At 38.8% G+C, this 21,240-nt stretch overlaps 2 protein-coding genes across 9 annotated transcripts in view; one reads left to right on the top strand and one right to left on the bottom strand.

The window, feature by feature from the left end:
- LOC132198901 (zwei Ig domain protein zig-8-like) overlaps positions 1 to 21,240 on the top strand; it is a 146,297-nt gene that overhangs the window by 61,121 nt on the left and 63,936 nt on the right. For 6 of the 8 annotated variants that reach the window (XM_059623184.1, XM_059623182.1, XM_059623186.1 and 3 more), the window contains one exon: positions 13,574 to 13,743. In XM_059623184.1, the coding sequence (XP_059479167.1) occupies positions 13,574 to 13,743 (170 nt within the window). Of the gene's footprint in view, positions 1 to 4,448; positions 4,641 to 12,360; positions 12,393 to 13,573; positions 13,744 to 21,240 lie in introns of those variants that run through there. The other 2 variants (XM_059623190.1, XM_059623191.1) reach the window with 2 other exon arrangements.
- Positions 1,134 to 2,826, bottom strand: LOC132198885 (inactive protein tyrosine kinase pTKL-like). The gene is made up of 2 exons (XM_059623166.1): positions 2,766 to 2,826; positions 1,134 to 2,712 (listed from the first exon to the last, which is right to left on the bottom strand). Exon 2 carries the CDS (start codon positions 2,710 to 2,712, stop codon positions 1,909 to 1,911), a length of 804 nt encoding a protein of 267 aa, XP_059479149.1. The 5' UTR covers positions 2,766 to 2,826; the 3' UTR covers positions 1,134 to 1,908.

Here is a 21,240-nt window from a genome sequence, read left to right as displayed (position 1 = left end):
GCGGATATTAATGATTCTCTTTGCGGACAAATTGATTCTGCGGTCGCGTCCAATTATTTTCAATAGAAATATTCTAGGGATAGGGAGGATACGATCCAATTTATTCAGGGTGTTTGCTATGCTTCTGTGACACCCAAAGTGAGTGGTCTAACTAGACCTTATATTTTGATGGCCAAAAGAAGCTTTTCAAAAAGGTGCTCTATAAGAAACAGACGAGAAAATTAAAATTTCCAATCAGATGTCACTCATTGAACGACTAATAATGACATTACATGCTTCATCGGATGACACTTCTTGGACGACAAATTATGACATTAAATGCTTCTATGACACCCAAAGTTTAGGGTCTAACTAGAGCTTCAATTTTGATTGCCAGAAGAACCTTTTCAAAAAGGTGCTCTTTGGGAAACAGACGAGAAACTCAAAATTACCAATATATCGGATGACACTCTTTGAACGACTAATGATGACAATTATTGCTTCTGTGACACGCAAAGTGAGAGGTCTCACTAGACGTTATATTTTGATGGTCAAAAGAAGCTTTTCAAAATGGTGCTCGTTAAGAAACAAACGATAAATTCAAATTTTCCAATCTGATAACACTCTTTGAACGACTAATAATAATAATTGCTTCTGTGACACACAAAGTGAGTGGTTTAACTCGACCTTATATTTTGATGCATCAAAAATATAAATATTTTTATTTGAAATTTATACCGTTATTTTTCTCAAGCAAAAATTAAATGATTGCAGTTGGCTCAGATTACTTCTTGACTTTAAAGGAGAAATTAATATTCTGTTAGCTGATGCTCTTGGTTAATTTGAGACGGCAATGAATTCTAGGGGTAATTCTTTTTCGCAATCTCACTATTTATATTTTCCTTTTCCGGTTTAATTTAATTTTTAATTGACTTTTTGAAATTCGGACTCAATCGGATTAAATTTGATCTGGATAAAAATGGGAACAGTCGAAGCGGTGCGCCTCAGATGGAGCGACGTGGTAACAACGTCCGACCGAATTTTACCAAATCGGTCTTGCGCTCTATCTCTCTCAACCAACTAGGGCTAGGAGAGTCAGTGGCGTTGACGAAAGGAATCTCTTGATGAAAGAAACACTTTGTATTTGATAAAACTCACTCAAAGAGAAGGAGAGAAGCGGGAGGCTTGTTTTATTTTGGCCTTAGTACATTTTACGGATTCATGTTGTCCGTCTAGCTTTGTTTGATTTTAATTGAGTTTAATTGACATTAATTAATTTGAATAAAATAATTACATTAATTATTTTATTGGAATTTACTTTTTGATTTGATTTAATTTTTATTTAAACATTTGTTTGTGAAAGTGACTTTAATTGCTTTTAAATTTAGAATTAAAATTTAATTTATTTTTAATTGAAATTATGGTCTCAAATATCCCGCCGGGAAAGGAAAAAAATTTACGGCAAGGAATTTTTTGTAAAAGAGAAAACTTTTGAGACTAATTAATTGAAATTAAAAGTGTGTGTGTGTGTTCTTCTTAGTTGTCTTCTCTCTTGAAAATTTGGCCAAGTGAAAATCTGAGCAACTTGGCTGAGAATTAACTCGTTCGCGACTGGGCAATTAGAGTTTTACTTTTCAATGGCTTTTGCAACTGGGCAATCAATCTGACTGCTTACAACTTGGTAAGTCAGTCCGGAGTATTGTCAACTTGGACAATTTGGCGCTGCTACCTGGCAGCTTTTTCAGGAACAAAATTAAAATTTTTCTTTGTCGACAAGGACAGAAAGTTTTTGTCGCGACTTGGGCGACTAAGATGATCTTGAAAATTGAATATTTGGCCAACTAGGGACAATTTGTTTTCCGCGACTTTTGGCAGAATTGTGGCAAAATTAAAAGTTCATTCCTCTTGGGATTTGTCTGTACTCAACATTCACACGCGTCGGCGTTTGGGGTTGCTGGTCACGCTGGTGGCTGGGCTTGACGGAGTTGATGAGCTGTCGGAGTCTGAGCTGGATGAGGAGTCCGAAGAGCTTGAGGAACTGGAAGACTTTGGGGTCGCGCTTGGGGCTGCGACTACTTCAGTGGGAGGCGTGGGTGTTTCTGGTTCACCTTCAGGAAGGGCAATTCCTCGATCTGAGGTTGTTGTTTGCTGGCTTATGTGGACAAGACTTTCGTGCAGCAAGGGAGGGAGGTCATCAATGGAGGACACTCGGAGGGCATAGAATGGTTCCTTTTGCTCTTGTTGGCGACGCGAGTTTGACTGGAGGCGCAACTGAAGTTTTTTAGTTCCCAAATCATGGTAATGGTGAATGATTTCCCTCTTTCGGCGGAGGATTTCTTGGAACTTTTTCACCTGGCTGCCCATTTGTCTCCTATAATTCCTTCTGTCGCTGCTGCTGAGCGCGTTGTAAACGTCTGGATGCAAGGCGAAAACGCGCGTGCCACATGAGTCGATGACCGTCGTCGGGAAAGGCAGGCGAGTGGTGGTGCGCTGATTTGCGTTTGGACGGCGTGGGTTGCGTCCACCTTGGCGGCCCTGACGATGGTGATGCGACGTGGAGGCTGCATTTTGGGGATGCGCCCGATGTGTGCGATTGTTTGGTGGCAATTGGCGGTCTCTGTCGGCCTGGTCGTTGCCATCAATGAGAGGTGTGTTGTAAGTGTTTGTGGCTTGTACGGCTGGACGCCGCGGGATGCGGAAGGTCGAGCGTGAGCTTGAAGGGAAGTTTTCCATCTGGAGAATGAATATGTTGGTATGGGGTTGTGTGAGAAATTCGGAGAACTTACTTTTAATTGTTGCGATTGGCAGAAGGCGAGATGAAAAGTGTGCGGCTTTTTGTTTATTTTTGCCGGCCATGTGACTGTGACAAACAGTGGTGCCAACTGAATTGTGCATCACTGACACCAATCGGGTTTTTCATGATATAAGCGAATTTGACTAACGTGCCGCCGGCCGGCCGCCTCTCCAGTGAGGGTTTCGAGGTCAACTGTGTTCCTTCCGAAGAGGGATGAAATTCGGAACGGACCTTCAAATTTGGGTGATAGCGACGCGGCTACACCCTTTTCTTTGTTGGAGAGAATATTGGTTTTGCGGAGCACCATTTGACCGGGGAGAAACTCATGTTCGCGCGCGGCTAAGTTGAACTTTCTCGCATATTGCTCTTTCCTGTGAGCAATATTCTCAATGGCAACGTCATTTGCCTTTTTTAATCGCTCGATCATTTTTCTCACATTGTCGTCATAATTTTCTGGCTCTAATTTTTCACTGTGGAAAATTGGATTTTTAATTTCTCGGTGTAGCATGAGGAAATTAGGCGTGAAACCAGTTGTGTCATTCGGCGTACTGCGGATTGCATACGTGATTGCAGCAAGATCCAAATCCCATTTGCGTTGGTTGTTGGCCGCGTACGTTTTGATTTTTTGTTTCACGTCCTTAATTCGGCGCTCAGCTGGATTTTGCCTTGGCATGTAAGGAGAAATTTTAATGTCTTTGATGTTGTACATTTTAATAGCATTTTTCCAGTGTTTTGAGGTGAAAATTGTGTGGTTATCAGACTTGATTTCTTCAGGCCAGCCTAATCGGAAAAACATTGCAACTAGTCTGTCGATGGCAACTTTGCTCGTTAGCTTTCGGCAAGGGAAACATTCAACCCAGCGGCTGAATTCATCACTGGCGAGGAGGCAAAATTCATTCCCAGACGATGATCTTGGAAGTGGTCCGATTCCATCAACATTTACACATTGCATTGTGTACTCCTCGTTCTTGGCGCTGTAAAGTCCGAATTGTTTTCTGTTGTTTGGCTTAATTGTTTGGCACTCATGACACGCTTTGACATAGTCTTTAATATCATTTCGCATATTTTTCCAAACGAACATTGCAGCAATTTTCATTTGAGTTGCATAAATTCCAGGGTGACCAGATGTGGGTGCGTTATGACAATATTGCAAAACTTTTTCTCTCAAATGATCTGGGAGAACAATTAGATTTTTGCCGCCTGCTGTGTAGCGAATTACTTGGTCTGGGCCGATGGTGTACTTTTGTTTTCGGCCGGCAACAATGTCATTTCGCAATTGAATTAATTCGTCTGATTTATTTTGCTCGGCGTGCCATTCGGCGCCGGTGGCAGGAAATTTTTCCGCATTTTGAAGTTGCGTGAGGAAAATTTTTAGTCTGCGACCCATGTTTATTTCACTGCTGGACGGATTAATTAACGTGCTGGAATATCTGCGTTTGGGCAACTTTTTCTTTTTTGCAGTCGGCCGTGCGCGTTTCGCTGCACTTGGTGTGTCGCGAGCTTTTTTCTCTCTCTTCTTTGCCGCGCGGCCGTGCGGTGCATGCTGATGGTTGATTGATTGATTGACAGGTGGCAGCAGCGTCGCGACTGCATCGGGTGCTGCAGCTTGTTGCTTGTTTACTTTTTCTCGTGTGCGTGCAGTGCGTGTTGATTTTGGTGATTTTTGTGACAATTTCGTGTGCTTTTCATCCAACTTTGGGACGATTTTCGGGCATTTGGGTGTTCCTGGACTTTTCTCTTCAGCGAGGGTTTGGTTTTTCGGTTGACAGCGCTTGCATTCATGTGCATTTTGAGCAGGGTGCGAGTGTTTGTCAAAGGATAAACTGCCCTTGCTTTCGCCGTCGTCGATTGGAATTACTTCCTCGCGGTGAGTTTGTCTGTTTTTCTCGCATTTTATCGGCATTTTAATTCTGCTGAGGCAGTCGGCGGGTGCCATTTGATTTCCTTTGCGATATTTGAAGTCGCAATTCAGTCCAGAAAGGAACATTGCCCATCTCCCTAACCGACCTTGGGGTTTGGGGATTTTCAAAATGTTTTGCAAACACTGATGGTCACAATAAAGGGTAAATTTTGTGTGTTCAATGTAGGGGAGAAATTTGTTTATTGCGTAAACTACGCTCGCGCATTCAAGTTCGCTGGGGCAGTACAATTTTTCGGCGTCAGTTGTTTGTCGACTGATGAACATTACGGGCCGAAAATCGCCGGTGTTTTCGCATTTCTGCGTCAGCATTCCGCCAAAAGCGATTATTGAAGCGTCGGTCCAAACTTGAAACTCTTTATTCATATCGGGCAGGTGAAGTAAACAATTATCTGACGCAACGGCGGCGTTCAGACTTTTGAATGCATTTTGCTGCTCATTTTCCCATTTGAAATCTGCACCTTTTCGCAACAGTTTTGTGAGCGGCGCCGCTGTTGCTTGAAAATCTTTTACAAATTTTCTGTAGAATCCAATTAAACCTAAGTATCTTTGGACTTCTAATTTATTTGTGGGTGCGGGAAAATTCTGAATGCACTCAGTTTTTTCCGACAGGGGAAAAACTTTGTTTTCAGTCACTTTGTGGCCCAAAATTTCAATCTCGGTCTTGCAAAGTTCAAGTTTTTTGGGGTTCACGGTCAAATTAAATTTGCTGAGAAGTTTGAAGAGCTCTCGCAAAATTTTTATGTGCGTTTTCAAGTCGGGTGAAATGCAAATGATGTCGTCAAAAAAGCAAATCACGTTCTCGCAGTTCAGCTCTCGCAGCAACTTTTCAATCAGTTTTTGGAAAAACCATGTTGAACCATTCCATCCGAAGGGCATTCTCTTGAAGTGGAAAATTCCGCGGTGCGAATTAAAGCAAAAGTAGCGGCGGTGCGTGTCTTTGATCGGCACTTGCATGTATGCGTTTGAGAGATCAATTCTTGAAAAATATTTATTTTTTCCCAACTTGGAGAGAATTGTGTCAATTCGCGGCATTGATGCGTGCGGCTGGACTTGGCAGCGTGCGTTGAGCATTCGCATATCCGCAACAACTCTGTACTTTTGTTCTTCTCCGGGCGGTGTTTTCTTTTTCACTACGTGCAGCGGTGAGATGAAAAGTGCGTCGTCCGTCGGTTCAATTACGTCGTCTTCGAGCCATTTGTTAATTTGTTTATTGATGATTTCGCGCGTTGTTTGATTTTGCGGGCGCAGATGGCATCGGTACGGAAGTGAATCAGTCATTTTAATTTCAGCCTCAACGCCTTTTGCTAAACCAGGCCTCTCATTAAAGAGTCCTTTTTCGTGAAACTCGACTAGGAGCTTGCGAATTTCGCCACTTTTGTCGTTTGTGACGTTGTTTAGCATTTCACTGAGCATTTTATCTGCACAAATTTCATTGGTCTGAATGTTGGAAATTTTTTCTTGTGCAAATTGGTGCAAATTTTGAGGCTGATTTAGAGAAATGAAACCGTTTGGCAAAATTGCGATTTTGGCTCTTGAAAGAAAATTGCGGCCTAAAATTACTTTTTGGGACTGATCGTCAATGACGTAAAAAGGAATTGTAATTGTTTGCTTAAGAAATTTTACTGGGAGTTCAATTGCAGCAATGATTTTTGTTTGGCCATCTAAAAGTTGAATTTTTTGTCTGCAGTACCACATTTTCGCGCGTGAATTTTTTAGTCGTGAGAAAGTTTTGGAACCAATGATGGAGATGTCGGCTCCTGTGTCTGCAAGACCATTGAAATTTTTGCGGAAAATTTTAATTGGGATGAGTGGGCGTTTGAAATCTGCAGATTTTTCAATGTTGGCTGATGAAAACTGGCTGAATGCATACTCGCGCAAATTTTTTCTCCGTTCAATCACATTTCTGCGGTATCTCTTGCGTTTCACTGATTTATTATTTTTCAAGTCAAGTGTGCTGTTCTCCTCCGAGGCACAGAAAACAGCAGTCACACTCAGTTTTCCGACTTGCGGGTCTTTGAGTGCGGCGTGGCGTCGCGCTTTCGGTCATCTTTGTCGTGCGAAGGGCGAGTGCGGCTCAGAGAACGACTAGGCTCTCTTTCGCTGGAACCAAAGTGAGTCCGCCTCTCATTGGAGCGACTGCGGCTCTCTTGAGAGTAATTCGCGTCCTTTTTGTAGTAACTTTTGTCCCCAGAACTGGACCAAGATTTATTTTTGTCATCACGATCGCGAGATTTTGAGCGATTTCTTTGTGCTTTGGCGCGGGCAACCGATGGATCAAGTGCTTCCATGGGCACGGCGTGGGAGACTTTATGATCTGAATTGTCATTTTGCGAGTTTTGCGGCCGGTAACTCGTGCTCGTGTATGACAGGCTGCGTTCAACTGACTTTTCCGGCGGCGGCGGCGGTTCATACGTTCTCTCTCGGAGCATTCGTTTTTGTGCCTCGCGCGCGGCGGCGCAAAGTTCATTCAAATCATTATACGTCTCGCCGTTAAAGAAACGCATGTAGGCAAAATGCATTTGTTCCAAAACGCGGTCAATGATAGACAATTCTTTGTTTTCGCCTGGGTACAAAATGTCGTAATAGCCTTTGATTTTGTAAATGAAAGTTGTGAGTGGCTCATCTGGGTGCTGAGTTCGCTTTTCCAATTCGCGCCGCAAATTGCGTTTATAATCGACGGAGCCAAACTCACTCAAAAACTCATGTTGCAGATTTTGAAAATTGCGAATTTCGTCTTTTTTGGCATCCCACCAAAATTTTGCATCTCCCTCTAAGCAGAGAGGAAATTTTTGCATGGCGATTTGCATTGGAGTAAATTCTGACGATTCAGCGTGAGCTTGAATTAGCTGAAGGAATTCGCGTGGGGTGCGGCGATCTGTTCTTCCGCGGTAGGAGGGCAAATTGATCTTGTGCATGTTGTTTGATCTGCTCCCTGAATTTTGGCCGCGATTTGAAATCGCATCGGCTAATGTGTCTGCCAATTTTTCAAACTGCCGAGTCAAGTCGACAGTGAAATTTGGGTTTTCTCCACTCGATCTTTGGGTCGCGCGTGGGTCATGATTTGCGTGGGAGGGTTGGGAGGGTGGCGGCGCCGAAGGATTGTACTCGTCGCGCGGCGCGTTTTCCGACTCCCTGCCTCGGTTTATCAGATAATTATAACGGCGCTCGATGTCCGCGGCGTAATTAAATGATTCCTCGTCCTCATCGGGGAGAGGGGAGGGTGCAAGACTCCTCGCCGTCGGTGACGGCGGGGGTGTTCTTTGGCGGGCCGGTGTGGAGGGGTTGCGAAAATCGCCCGGCCGTGGGCCATCGCCCTGGAAGAGGGTGGGTCTTTGCGGGGCACCGATTTTATTTCTCCCGTAGTCGCGGTCATCGTGAATTTGCGCGTCGTGCATATCTCGCTCGTACTGGCGCGCGAGATTTGTCACACTTTCAGCAACGTGGCCTTGAGTGCGTGCACGAGCTGCGGGCGGCGGACGGTCATTTGAGGAATGTACAGGTGCGCGTTCGAAGGCGGCAAGGAGATTTTGCATTTCGTCCTTCTGACGAGCAATATGATCGGTGTGGTATTTGGGCCGATAGGAATCTCGCATTTGCTGCGCTCGCATTTGGGCTAACGCATGCCGTCGGGCGTGTGTTGCTTGCACTTGCTTTTGCTGTACTGTTTCTTTCAAACGCGTCAACACTCGCTTTTGTCGCAAGCGGGCTGTGTTGTAGGTTATTTCACGGTCGCGACTTTCTGCTGCATGAGCTTGAATGTCAGCAATGTAGCCGCGGATGGTGCTTTCAAATTCATTCGGCGTGGTCGGCTGGATGGCAATGTCGTCCTCGATGGCCGAATGAATCAAAAATGTCGCGGCTAGGGTGAAAAGTGTGGGTGGGAAATTTCCCGCGTGGGGTGCATTTTCCTCGGCCGGCGCGCCTTGTGCCGCGTGCGGCGTCGACGTGCTCGCCGGGCCTGAGAGGGTCAATGCCCCAGCCTCCTCGGGGGGTGTCTGTTGGTGAACGGGGTTCACCGGCTCTTGGGAGCTTTGCGGCTCACCCTGAGCGGCTTCCTTATCGGACGTGTCTTTGGTTGTTTCTGCCATTTTGATCAAAATACGCGAGTTTGCCCACGGTATCTACGTACAGGCGTTCCCTTTTTACAAATTCTCGGACTGCGAGTGTAAAAGATGAACCTCGTGTGAATCGAAATTAAGTGAATTTAATTTTTGCTATGTCAATGAGTTTGCCAAAACTAAACCGAAAAATTAGGCCGAGCCCCCATGTTTGAGACGGCAATGAATTCTAGGGGTAATTCTTTTTCGCAATCTCACTATTTATATTTTCCTTTTCCGGTTTAATTTAATTTTTAATTGACTTTTTGAAATTCGGACTCAATCGGATTAAATTTGATCTGGATAAAAATGGGAACAGTCGAAGCGGTGCGCCTCAGATGGAGCGACGTGGTAACAACGTCCGACCGAATTTTACCAAATCGGTCTTGCGCTCTATCTCTCTCAACCAACTAGGGCTAGGAGAGTCAGTGGCGTTGACGAAAGGAATCTCTTGATGAAAGAAACACTTTGTATTTGATAAAACTCACTCAAAGAGAAGGAGAGAAGCGGGAGGCTTGTTTTATTTTGGCCTTAGTACATTTTACGGATTCATGTTGTCCGTCTAGCTTTGTTTGATTTTAATTGACATTAATTAATTTGAATAAAATAATTACATTAATTATTTTATTGGAATTTACTTTTTGATTTGATTTAATTTTTATTTAAACATTTGTTTGTGAAAGTGACTTTAATTGCTTTTAAATTTAGAATTAAAATTTAATTTATTTTTAATTGAAATTATGGTCTCAAATTCAAATTAATTACATTCTTTGTCGTTTAAACTTTCATCGAGGAAAAAAATTGGTCAATTTTTTATTTAATTTTATTATTATTATTTATTCACTATTCAAAACATTGAAATACATAACATCAAGTGAAAAGTCAATATTCAAAATTATTAATAAAACACTGAAAAAACAAAATAACTTTTATGAAGAATTTTGGATAATGTCAGTTTTCATTTTCAAACAATCTAAAGGCTATATATATATAAAATATTAAATTAATTAAGGAGTTTAAATATGCATTATTTTATTTGTGCAAATTGTTATTCTTCCTTATTGACCTCATTGTCTTTTTTGGTCATTAGAATAATAACTTTCTTTCCTCCTGCCTCCTGTTTCCATGTAATTTTTTAAAGCAAAAAGATGCCCTAATTTATTAGTTCACCCTGTCCTATTAAAAATGTTCATCTTTTTTTACACGAAATGGCTGTTTTGCATAGTAATTTAGATTCTTACAGAAACCCATTGCAAAAAGCAACCCTTACCGGATTTGAATTGCAAAATTTCAAACGAGGTAAAAAGACGTTATTCTCATCTATGCCACTATATATGACGTTTTTTACTTCCCCACAAGGTGACACGACGAGAGTTGCAGAGTCACCACAAAACCAAAAACAAATTCTACTGCAGGTGCATGCACATGGTTGACCCATAAAGTTTTTGCGCACCAAACTCGGCGTGACGGCACAAAACACACACTTTTCAAAACACAAAAAGAGCATATGAAATTAGTTTCGCATCAAAAGGGCTCGGCGCTTTGTGTCAGGGGTAATATATTTCGCCGGCGTGTATAATGAGCGCAGCTTTTTGCGAAACTCTCGAGAGAACTGCAGCATACGCACCCAGAATGTATGCGAAACGTAGCATCGCCGCAATTAGAGATTAATCGCCGCGGATATTGCCACTTTTCTATTCAAACAAAGGCCTCATTGATGGTAATGACGCCGGCCGATATGGAGATGCGTGCGAGCTGGAAAAAAATATGCACCCGGCGTGCACGCTTTATTCAAAATACGTCGCGCGCATTTGAATTTCATGAGATTAAGGGATTAGTCAGTTGGAAATTAATTTCCAATTGATGGCCACCGCCACCGCCGCGTGCTGAATGTTTAACAATTGCACACAATGAAATTGCCGGTGCTATTCGATATTCAATGAAACGCGGAGCGCCATTGTGCGGCTCGTAATTGGGTTTACTAATTGATTTGACTCTAATTTTACTTTATCGCACTGCTGCAGTCAGCAATGTGAGCAATGGTGTTGTGGCAAATTTATCTCCCGCCACTTTTATTATATTGTATTAAAACTTTATCATCACTTCAAAACAAATAAATTGAAAATTAGAAAACAATTGGACAAATAAATAACAATAATTTATCTAATAATCAACATTTTCATCATAAAATATATGAATCATTGAAATTATAAATTCGTTAATTCGTTAGTTGTGCCAGAATGTATGCGCCTCATGATATACATACTAGTTAAGCTTGTTGTTATTGAAGCAACCTTAAGAGTTCAATTGAATAGTAAAAAATAGTGTATTCTGCTTTTGACACATACTATAAAAATTAATATATGCAATGGTTGAAAGTCAAATTAAATTTTCCAATGTGAATTATTTTTGAAGTCCTCGGCAAATTGTAAGCAATCATCATTGTTTTATGTCAACATTGTTGATATAAAACACATAAAACATAAAGTTGAAAAAAATCAAATATCTTCGCCAAAAAAATGGATCTTTCAATTTAATAGTGATTTATTGCTGTTGTTTAATTTCATTTATCAATAATGGACAATTACAGCACAGCTATAAATATTTGCAAATTATTTTGCGTTTACCTATCACAAGTTAATGCGAATTTTAATTCAATTCAAAATGTATTTCCTCGTATACCCTATTGTAAATCACAAATGAAAAGATTAATGAAACTTAGCTTTTGATGTTCACAAAAGGCAGTTTCAAAGTCGTCTTTATTGTCAAACTGTTTGAACGGGCTTATCGCGCATAATATACCTGCCTGCCTTTCTCATAAGTGGCTTTTTCGTGCGTGTGTTTGAACTGGCGACTTAACAGATTTCAAAACCAATTTCTCGCAGCCTGCAGGGAAATAGAAACTGCTGTGTACACAATTGGGAGAGAAGGCTGCACGCCCGGTGACTTTTAAAGCGGCCGTCGCACGCTCGAGCCGGTTGGCGCATTTTCATTTTTAGATTGGATGGAGTTTGTGCGAATTCGAGGCACGTCGCGCCAAACAAAAGTCATCACAGGCCGATAATAGCGAGGCGCACGTGTGTTTCGCCCTAGTCGGTTTGATTTGCGCCAGTGCTGAATTATTTACCACAGATTTTGTATGCAAAGAGGAGGGGTCTCTAACGAGGTGTGCGATGACTGCCGTAATTTTGCCGCCCGGATCAATAATTACGATTAAAATTTAATTTGCAAGTATCACGTATATATTTCAATCGATTCCTAAAAAAGAATGATTGTTTATCTTTTTCTCCCAAAATTTATAATACCTTTTAACAGAAAAATTTGCATCTCTTTTATGTAGGATCAATTGTAAAATTTGAAAGAAAAAAACGACACATTTTTTCAAATTAACTGATTTTATTTTAACTTCTAACACACACTTTTAACTTGGAAGTGGAAGAAAGCTTGGAAGTTTTCTGATAAAAATTTCTTAATAAGCACTCCAGACTCTCTTCACATTGCAATTTTTTGGTTTGTTATAAAAACTAGAAAGTTTCTTGCTTTTAGATTCCGCTCGCTGCTCTCATGTCAAGTGTTTGCCGACGCCCTCCTTCCATCAAGGGTAATGAGGAGCGGGAAGCTTTCAATGCCGCCTGGGTTTACCGTTAATTAACTTACTTTTGGTGTTTACTTTGTCTCCGCGGCCGTGAAAAGACTTCGCGGTGCCGTGTCAAGAGGACTGCGACGATACTAAATCATCCATCACCATATTTTTCTTTGAAATAAACGTTGAAAAAAAGCTAAATTATATTTCCCATCATTCTCATTTTTTTATTTTTTATTATTTTCTTCTATTTATTTATTATTATAATTTTTTTATTTGGTAAAATAATCTATTCTATTGGGAAATTAAAATGTCTTAAATTGAAGTTATCATCAGCGATTCTTTTAAAAACAATGAAACTTTTTTGACATCTAAATCTTGATTTAACATTAAAACTATTTTGCTAAATCAACATTGTGTGCTTGTGGGAGGTGTGAAAATGGAAACCTCCACTGATTGTGAATTGTGAGCAAATTTTTTTTCTTGCTAATTTTCTGTGGAAGCGCAAAAAAATGAGACGTGCCACACGTTTCGTTTTAACAACGGCATAATAATTACGGCTTCGAATTAACCTCAATTTCAATGTTGCAAACTTCATCCCCGCATTATTTTCCACTCGCACAACTCTAGGCTCGGCTGTTGGGCTTAGGCCACCCGTGCAACCTTATTGTCATGCACGCTGCATAAGTTGATTAGAACGGCAAGGCCCCTTGTTACCATGCGAGGCTTACCGGTTATGCATCTAATATCCTGTTAATTTATTCCCCCCTCGCTTAACAAGACCGTTGCAAATTAAATTTGAGAACTCAAATTTGCCTGATTAACCTTGTATGGAAATTTTTTATCCTGAAGAAATCAACGAAAGCCTAAAATTAGTCAACGTTCTTTCTAAAATTGTCATTTATTTTAATTAAAATTATGTTTATCCATATATGGTTTAAATTGCTCGCGTTTAGGCTCAAATTTATCAAAAATAAATTAATTGACTTTCCTAACAGTTATAATGATATATTTAAAATCTTCTTAGTCTTTTTGTTCTGTCAAAACTTTCTTGACATTTCCCCGTAATTGACAAAGCGCGAACTTTTAACTGATTTTCCGCCCTCGCTTTTGCAAGTCGCTAAAGAGCAGAATCGCTCTTCCTGCTTCTTTTGAAATGTTAAAAACTCTCCTTCATGAATTGTTGATGCGTGTTGCAGGCGTCGGACCGATGGCCGCGTCTCGGCGCTTCCGGACCGAGTTCCTGCAGGATCTGCCGACGCCTGGCACGGGGCCCTACTTCGACACCACCATCAACAACAACATCACGGCGCTCGTCGGCAAGGTCGCCTACTTGAACTGCCGGGTCAAAAACTTAGGCAACAGAACGGTGAGTTTTGTTTGACTTTGGGCTGAGAGTGAGAAACAAACACACTAGAGGATTATACGTAACATAGACCCTCTCGCTAACTAAGCCTTGAGACAACAGCCCGTGTTTCTGCCTGTTATTTTAATTTTGCCTCCAATTTGCATTCTAATTTGGACTTCCGTCGCGCCTTTTTGACGCTGACTGCGGATATTTGTGTTGTCGACAACAATATCTCGTGGTCCCACGAGACGCGGACACTCGAAATATGAGAACAAGTTTCTCGTTCTCACTCCCGAGGGTGCAGCGACGTAATTTTGCCGGCGGCTCAAACTTTGCGTGACTGCCTCGAACACCTACCTACCTTTGCTCTCACACAGATAGACACAAACACACACGCAACTTAGATCAATAGACTCTGCCAGTTTGTCGTCTCGTTACATCAAGTGTGAGATATTATTAGAAACTAGTTTGCCTTTCATCATATATGGCAAAAGCGAATAAACTGCACTTATTTGATTATCCTCCTTTGAGCAAGTTTCCAATTAAAAAACCATCAAAGGATCAAAGTCTCTTGACTTTTCTCATTTAAACATTATAAATTGCACAACTATTGAATTTCCTCGCGTCCTTTGTCAAACGCATGTCTTTGCTTTTGATTTTGTTTTTCACGAGAAGATCTTTCTCTCTTTGTTTGCGTGCAACGCGCGTGTCAGTCAAGTCAGCCCGCTCTTCCTCGCGCAATCTTAACTTAAGTTTCGATCCAACTTTCGAGAGACAAGCAAGATTCGCTGCCGCGCGAGCGCATCTCTGCTGAAAAAGATAGAGACGCAACTTTGTGTGACTTGCACTTCTGCTTTACAGAAAATTTTAAAAAAGGTTTGCCAATTCACAAAATTATTCTAAAAGCGCATCAAAATTATGGTCCTCAAATTCGATTCTCCATATAATCGGTCCCGCAAGCGGTTAAACCGGTATCGAAAAACGGAAGGATGGCAACGTTGGAGGGTAGGAGATGTGGTGGGGGGGATACGTAAGTGTTAGGAGCGACACAAGACTGTAAAATGTGTCTTTTTTTGCTGTTAATGCTGGCGGACAGGTGGAGCAAAGCGTAGTAATAATTGAATGGATTACCCGGGAGAGTATAAGATTGAAGTGGAGAATTGTCAATTGGGATTGTGGAACTAAAAGTGCGCTGATATAGTTTAAATGCACATGTGAGAAAGATTTGTTGAGTCTTAAAATACGAAAAGACTTTTTGTACTACTGCAGTTTTTTCTATGAGTCTTTTCCAATCTTGTATTTATATTTGTATTTATTTTTAAATGCCAATATACATATAGTAATCTTAAGTTGTATTTAATTATTTTTAAAACAAGACCCCAGCAGAAGATATCGGCTGACACAAACTATTTTGATTTTCTGAAAAGGTGTTGTAAGCATTAGGTCCCAAACTTGCAAACCTGCAAGTTTGGTGTCCTGCCCACGAAATTTAATTTTTTTTATCTGCATTAATTTAATTACTTTTTAATTTTAAGCAGAGTAGTTTGGTATAAGAATGAAGATGCCAAATAATAAAATAAAATATCATTTTACTGAAAAATTCCAAAAATCAAAAGATCTTTTCCTAGCAGGACACCAAACTTGCGCGCCGCAACTTTAGTGTCCTGCGCAAGATATTTAATTTTTCCCGTCAAATTTCTTTAATGATTTTTTTTCAAGCCGATTAATTAGGAATAACTAAGAGGGTGCCAAAAAATTATTAAAAAGTGATGAATTTGAAAAAATCTAAGTGGCGTTTCCGAGTAGGACACCAAAATTGCGCGCCGCAATTTTAGTGTCCTGTGTAAGATATTTAATTTTTCCCCATCAAAACGTATTTAATATTTTTTTATTTCAAGCCGATTAATTAGGAATAACTACGAGGGTGCCAAAAATTATTAAAAAGTGATGAATTTGAAAAATCCAAAATCCAAGTGACGTTTCTGAGTAGGACACCAAAATTGCGCGCCGCAATTTTAGTGTCCTGTGTAAGATATTTAATTTTTCCCCATCAAAACGTATTTAATATTTTTTCATTTCAAGCCGATTAATTAGGAATAACTACGAGGGTGCCAAAAATTATTAAAAAGTGATGAATTTGAAAAATCCAAAATCCAAGTGACGTTTCTGAGTAGGACACCAAAATTGCGCGCCGCAATTTTAGTGTCCTGTGTAAGATATTTATTTTTTTCCATCAAAATTTATTTAATAATTTTTTGCTTATTAGCCGATTTATTAGGAATAACGAATAACTAAGAGGGTGCTAAAAAAATTATAAAAGTAATGAAATTGAAAAAAAAAAAAACTAAAATTCAAGTGGCGTTTCCAAAATTGCGCGCCGCAATTTTAGTGTCCTAGCTGCGTAAGATATTTAATTTTTCCCACTAAATCATCATGCATTACTTTTATAATTTTTTTTGGCACTCTCTTAGTTATTTCTAATTAATCGGCTTAAAATAAAAAAATTATTAAGTTAACTTTGATGGGAAAAATTAAATATCTTACACAGGACACTGAAATTGCGGCACGCAATTTTGGTGTCCTACTCAGAAACTTCACTTGAATTTTTGATTTCTTAAAATTCATCACTTTATAATAATTTTTGGCACCCTCTTAGTTATTCCTAATTAATCGGCTTGAAATAAAAAAAAATATTACATTCATTTTTGATGGGAAAATCAAATATCTTGCGCAGGACACTAAAGTTGCGGCGCGCAAGTTTGGTGTCCGTCTAAGAGGGTATGCTTTACTTTGGAAAAATTAAAAGTTTAATTCATTATAAAATAAGGCACCTTCTTTTTTAATCCGAGTCACTCTGCTTGAAATAAATTAATTAAATAATAAATTAATTAATTTTGGGCCGAAATAGTGTTTCATATTTGGCAGGACACCAATTCTGCGCGCTGCAAGATTGGTGTCCTGCCTTCGATAAATAATGTTTTGCGGTTCAATTAATTGAAAATAATTCTATTTAGCTCTGATGAATTAGAAATTGGTTTAGGGTAGCCAAAAAAATTCAAAAGATAATTCTTTTGAAAACAAATCCAATAAATACGTTTCGTTTCCAACTAGGACACCAAACTTGCGCAAGTTTGGTGTCCTAGTTTGAAACGAAACGTATTTATCAGATTTTTTCCAAAAAAAATTATCTTTTGATTCTATATTGGCTACCCTACACTAATTTCTAATTAATCAGAGCGAAATAGAATTTTTTTCAATTAATTCAGCAGAAAAACATTACTTATTGAAGGCAGGACACCAAACTTGCGCAAGTTTGGTGTCCTAGTTTGAAACGAAACGTATTTATCAGATTTTTTTTAAAAAATTAACTTTTGATTTTATTTTGGCTACTTTAAATTAATTTCTAATTAATCAGAGCAAAATATAATTTTTTCAATTAATTGATGCGCAAAACATTACTTATCGAAGGTAGGACACAAAACTTGCGCAAGTTTGGTGTCCTAGTTAAGCGAAACGTATTTATTGGATTTTTTCCAAAAAAATTATCTTTTGATTTTATATTGGCTACCCTAAACTAATTTCCGCTAATTTCTAATTAATCAGAGCAAAATATAATTTTTTCAATTAATTGATGCGCAAAACATTACTTATCGAAGGCAGGACACAAAACTTGCGCAAGTTTGGTGTCCTAGTTAAGCGAAACAGATTTAAATTATTGGATTTTTTTCAAAAAAAAATTATATTTAATTTTGATTTTATATTGGCTACCCTAAACTAATTTCTAATTAATCAAAGCAAAATATAATTTTTTCAATTAATTGAACCGCAAAACATTAATTATCGAAGGCAGGACCAGGACACCAAACTTGCGCAAGTTTGGTGTCCTAGTTGGAAGCGAAACATATTTATTGGATTTTTTCCCAAAAATATTATCTTTTGATTTTTCTTGGCTACCTAATTACTAATTATTCAGAGCAAAATAGAACTTTTTTTAATTAATTCAGCCGCAAAGCATTACTTATCGAAGGCAGGACACAAAACTTGTAGCGCGCAAGTTTAGAGTGTCCGCATCGGAATATAACCTTGCTCTTTTTTGTAATATAAATTTATTTTACTTGATCATTTTTTTCTAGAATAGTATAATAAGGAATTTTTATCCATCATCTTGGGCACGTGCAGGCACGTGAAAATAAAATTTTTATTTCCCATATTTTACTGCACGAGAAGAACACCAAGCTGTAGGCTGCCGTTTACTGTTGGTGTTGGTAGTCGCAATTGGTTTTGGAGAGTAGTGGGAGCTTTGCAGCGTTGCCATTCAAGCGGTTTGTGACAGGTTATACCGAAGAGCGCGGGACCGATTTCAAGGATTACCCTCAAATTCAACTGCACTTGTTCCAAAAGATCGGTATTTAAATCAAAGTATGTGTTAATATAGTTCAAAGAAATATTTATCATATCTGACGCGTCAATTTATTTTTATATACTTAAAATTAATTTATTTAAAACTATACAAGCTTAGAAAATTTCTTTTTTAAATAACGATCTCCAGCATGCTTTTTTTTTTTGCTAACCATGGTTGGAAAGTACAAGATATTGAAGCGGATGAATCCTTGCCTTGTTAACTTGTGTAGTAAATTTGTTTAATAATATGCCAGTGATGCTCGTTAAAGTGAATCCTTGATAAAGGTTTTTGTAAGGAAGCTTGAAGAGTTCTTGTATGCGATGAAATTGTATAGCAAGTACTACTTTCCAAGCGGGAATATTATATTGCGAATCGTTTGCAATTATATATAATAATGTAGCTAATATTTGCATAAAGGATCACTAGATTTGTAGCGTTTTGAAATTCTTGCATTCTTTGAGTTCAACTGTCAATCACCCCCAACTAATAGTATGTGTTTTTCTGTAATTTTTACGTAGTTTATTTTTGCTGTATATTCATGCCTGTATCAAATGGAGAATCAATAAATAAATAAAAAATTGCTCTACCAGTTTCAGTTACGGTCTGCGACCGTATTTCATGAGCAAGAAAAATAAAAAAAATAAAAATCAGCACATTTGAAAATTTAACATAAAAATTAAAATCTTTAAACTAAAAAATTCAAGTATTTCATGAGCTAACGCGCTAAGGACTCAGAGTTATGTAATTAATGAACAAAATTTGTTGATGATTTTGATTTACAGTATTAATATGCTTTGTAATTATGGTTTTCTTGACAAGAGCAGCCATAGCTGCTGCGCGTTTTGTTATTTCAAAATCGGAGAGAAGTTGTGAGTGAAAAGGAGTGCTGGAGAAAAGGCCTCGCATAAATCACGCCACATTTTAATAACCCGGCCGCCGCGCAGTATCGCCGAGTTTGTTGAACCGCAGCGTTGCGAGATGAATGGGTTTGCTGTTGCGGCTTCCTTGATGAGCGAGCGCATCCACCTTCAAACACACACACACGCAACAATGTTACACGCCCCTGACTTTGTGCATGGAAATTCGCAGAGCCCGCGGCGTCATTATTACGCCGGCTCGCTAATGAAGGCTCAATCGACGAGGAGGTGCTCGAGCGCGATTAATGTGCCTAGCGCCCATAAGTGCAGACCCTCCCTCGCTCTCTGCAAACTCGATAATGCTCGCCAGGTCAATTATGGTCCGCAGAGCTCTTATTGGTTTAGAGGCATCATTAGCGCAACTTGGCGCTTGATTGCAATCAAATTAATTTCTTCACTTAATGTGCAAAATGAATACGTGGAGGAGCAAAAATTGTCTCCTTACTAGATTGAAAATATGTAATTTTTTTTCATTCATTTCATTTTATAAAATTACCTTTAATTACAACTTCCTCTTAGAATATAGTTTCTTTGTTTTGAAAGATATTTCTGGCCATTTTTTTTTTTTTTTTTTTTTCAAAGTTTAGGGCACGAGCCTGTTCTCATTTTTTTTCAGACCTACAAGATCGCCATATTTTTATATTTTTAATTTACTTATTATCATTACCTTCATTATTGGCTTAATTACTGATCATTGTCACAATTTCATTGTGCAAAATACAGATTTGTTTTGGTAAGACAATTCTGAGAGTTTTTATGCATTAAATTTTCATTTATTTATTTATTTATTTATTTATTTATTCTCCACATACAACGCAAAAAAAGTACACTGTACAAAAAAAAGCGGAATCATGTATCGACATAAAAAAGTACAAGAATACAAAAAAAATGCCGAAAATCAGGAGTCGGAAATTTATGTACAATGCTGGAAATACATTAGAATTAATTTAATCAATTCTTAGTTTTATGTTTTTCAAAAGGTAGACTGGGTTCACTAGAATAAATAGTAGTAAATTAAATTAGACTTTGTTTACGTTATGGTATTTACTATTTATTCATTTCCAATTTTTTTTTATAATTTTACTATAATGAAAGCATCAAACTTAACACATTAAAAATTTTGAAAGCGTTTGTTAAATTGATATTTATTTCCTTGCGTTTTTTTTTACTAATAACGTTTTCAAGACACACAAAAAGTATCATACATCAATTCAAGAAACAATAACACAAATTAATTAGTTAATTTTCTCAAGATATGTGGTGAATCATTATCGTTATTGTTATTATTACTGTTGTTGTTGTTATTTTTCCAATTGTACATCATACTTTTTGCGATCAATTTTTGAAATTATTTATTTGAAAAAAATAATTGTCGGAAAAAATGGCAAGATGTTGAAATTTGATAATTTGATTTAAAAAAATTTTTAAATTATAATATATTTGCTATATTATATAATAATAAATTAGATAATAAATTTAATAATTAACTTGGCTTATTTTATCAGAATTTTACTCCGTTCCCAAACGCGATTCAAAAAGCGGAGTGTTTGTTTCCCCTCATTATATTCTGTAACTTTTAACGATGTGACATGCTGCCATGTGTGTGGGTGGAATTATACATTCGTCTGCTGCGCTCTGTCGTTTTCGCGCCGCGATGATATGCGATTATGTAAATTTAAATACACGGACGGCACAAACTCTTGACGGCTTCGCTCGCTCCTTGAGAACGAAAGCTCCATGTTTGCGTTTAATGAACTTAACAAGGGCCACCCGTGCTCAAGACTCTGCCGGCAGCATCTAGGCCAACCAAACAATTTGCATTTCGCGTACATCGAATGAAAGCTTAACGTCCCACATCTTTTTGATATGTGCTTTTTCCACTGTAATGTCACGGCAGAGCTGCAAAAAAGTTGAGAGGCAAATTTAATTTGCGTCATTTGATGGGGCGCGCGGCGTAATTATATTGCCGCCGCTGAAAGATCAAAAGCACCAGGTGCATGTTGTTCAGAATCAGGTTAGAGCTTTTTGCTCTCCCGCATCCAGCTCGCAGTTCCATCCGCTGGCTAGAAAGAGTTTTCATTCGGCTTTGCAATTTTCCAAGGCTCGTATTTGCCCTTTGTTTTCCAGAGTGCTAAGCTAAGCACACGCCGGCACCGCACATATCACAAAATTATAACTCTCTACACGCACTGTACTCCC

This window comes from Neocloeon triangulifer, unplaced genomic scaffold (assembly GCF_031216515.1).
Source record: "Neocloeon triangulifer isolate White Clay Creek 2 clone unplaced genomic scaffold, ASM3121651v1 ptg000013l, whole genome shotgun sequence".
NCBI classification, from domain to species: Eukaryota; Metazoa; Arthropoda; class Insecta; order Ephemeroptera; family Baetidae; genus Neocloeon; species Neocloeon triangulifer.
Note: the sequence above shows the minus strand (reverse complement) of the source record. Positions and strands in the feature narration are given on the sequence as shown.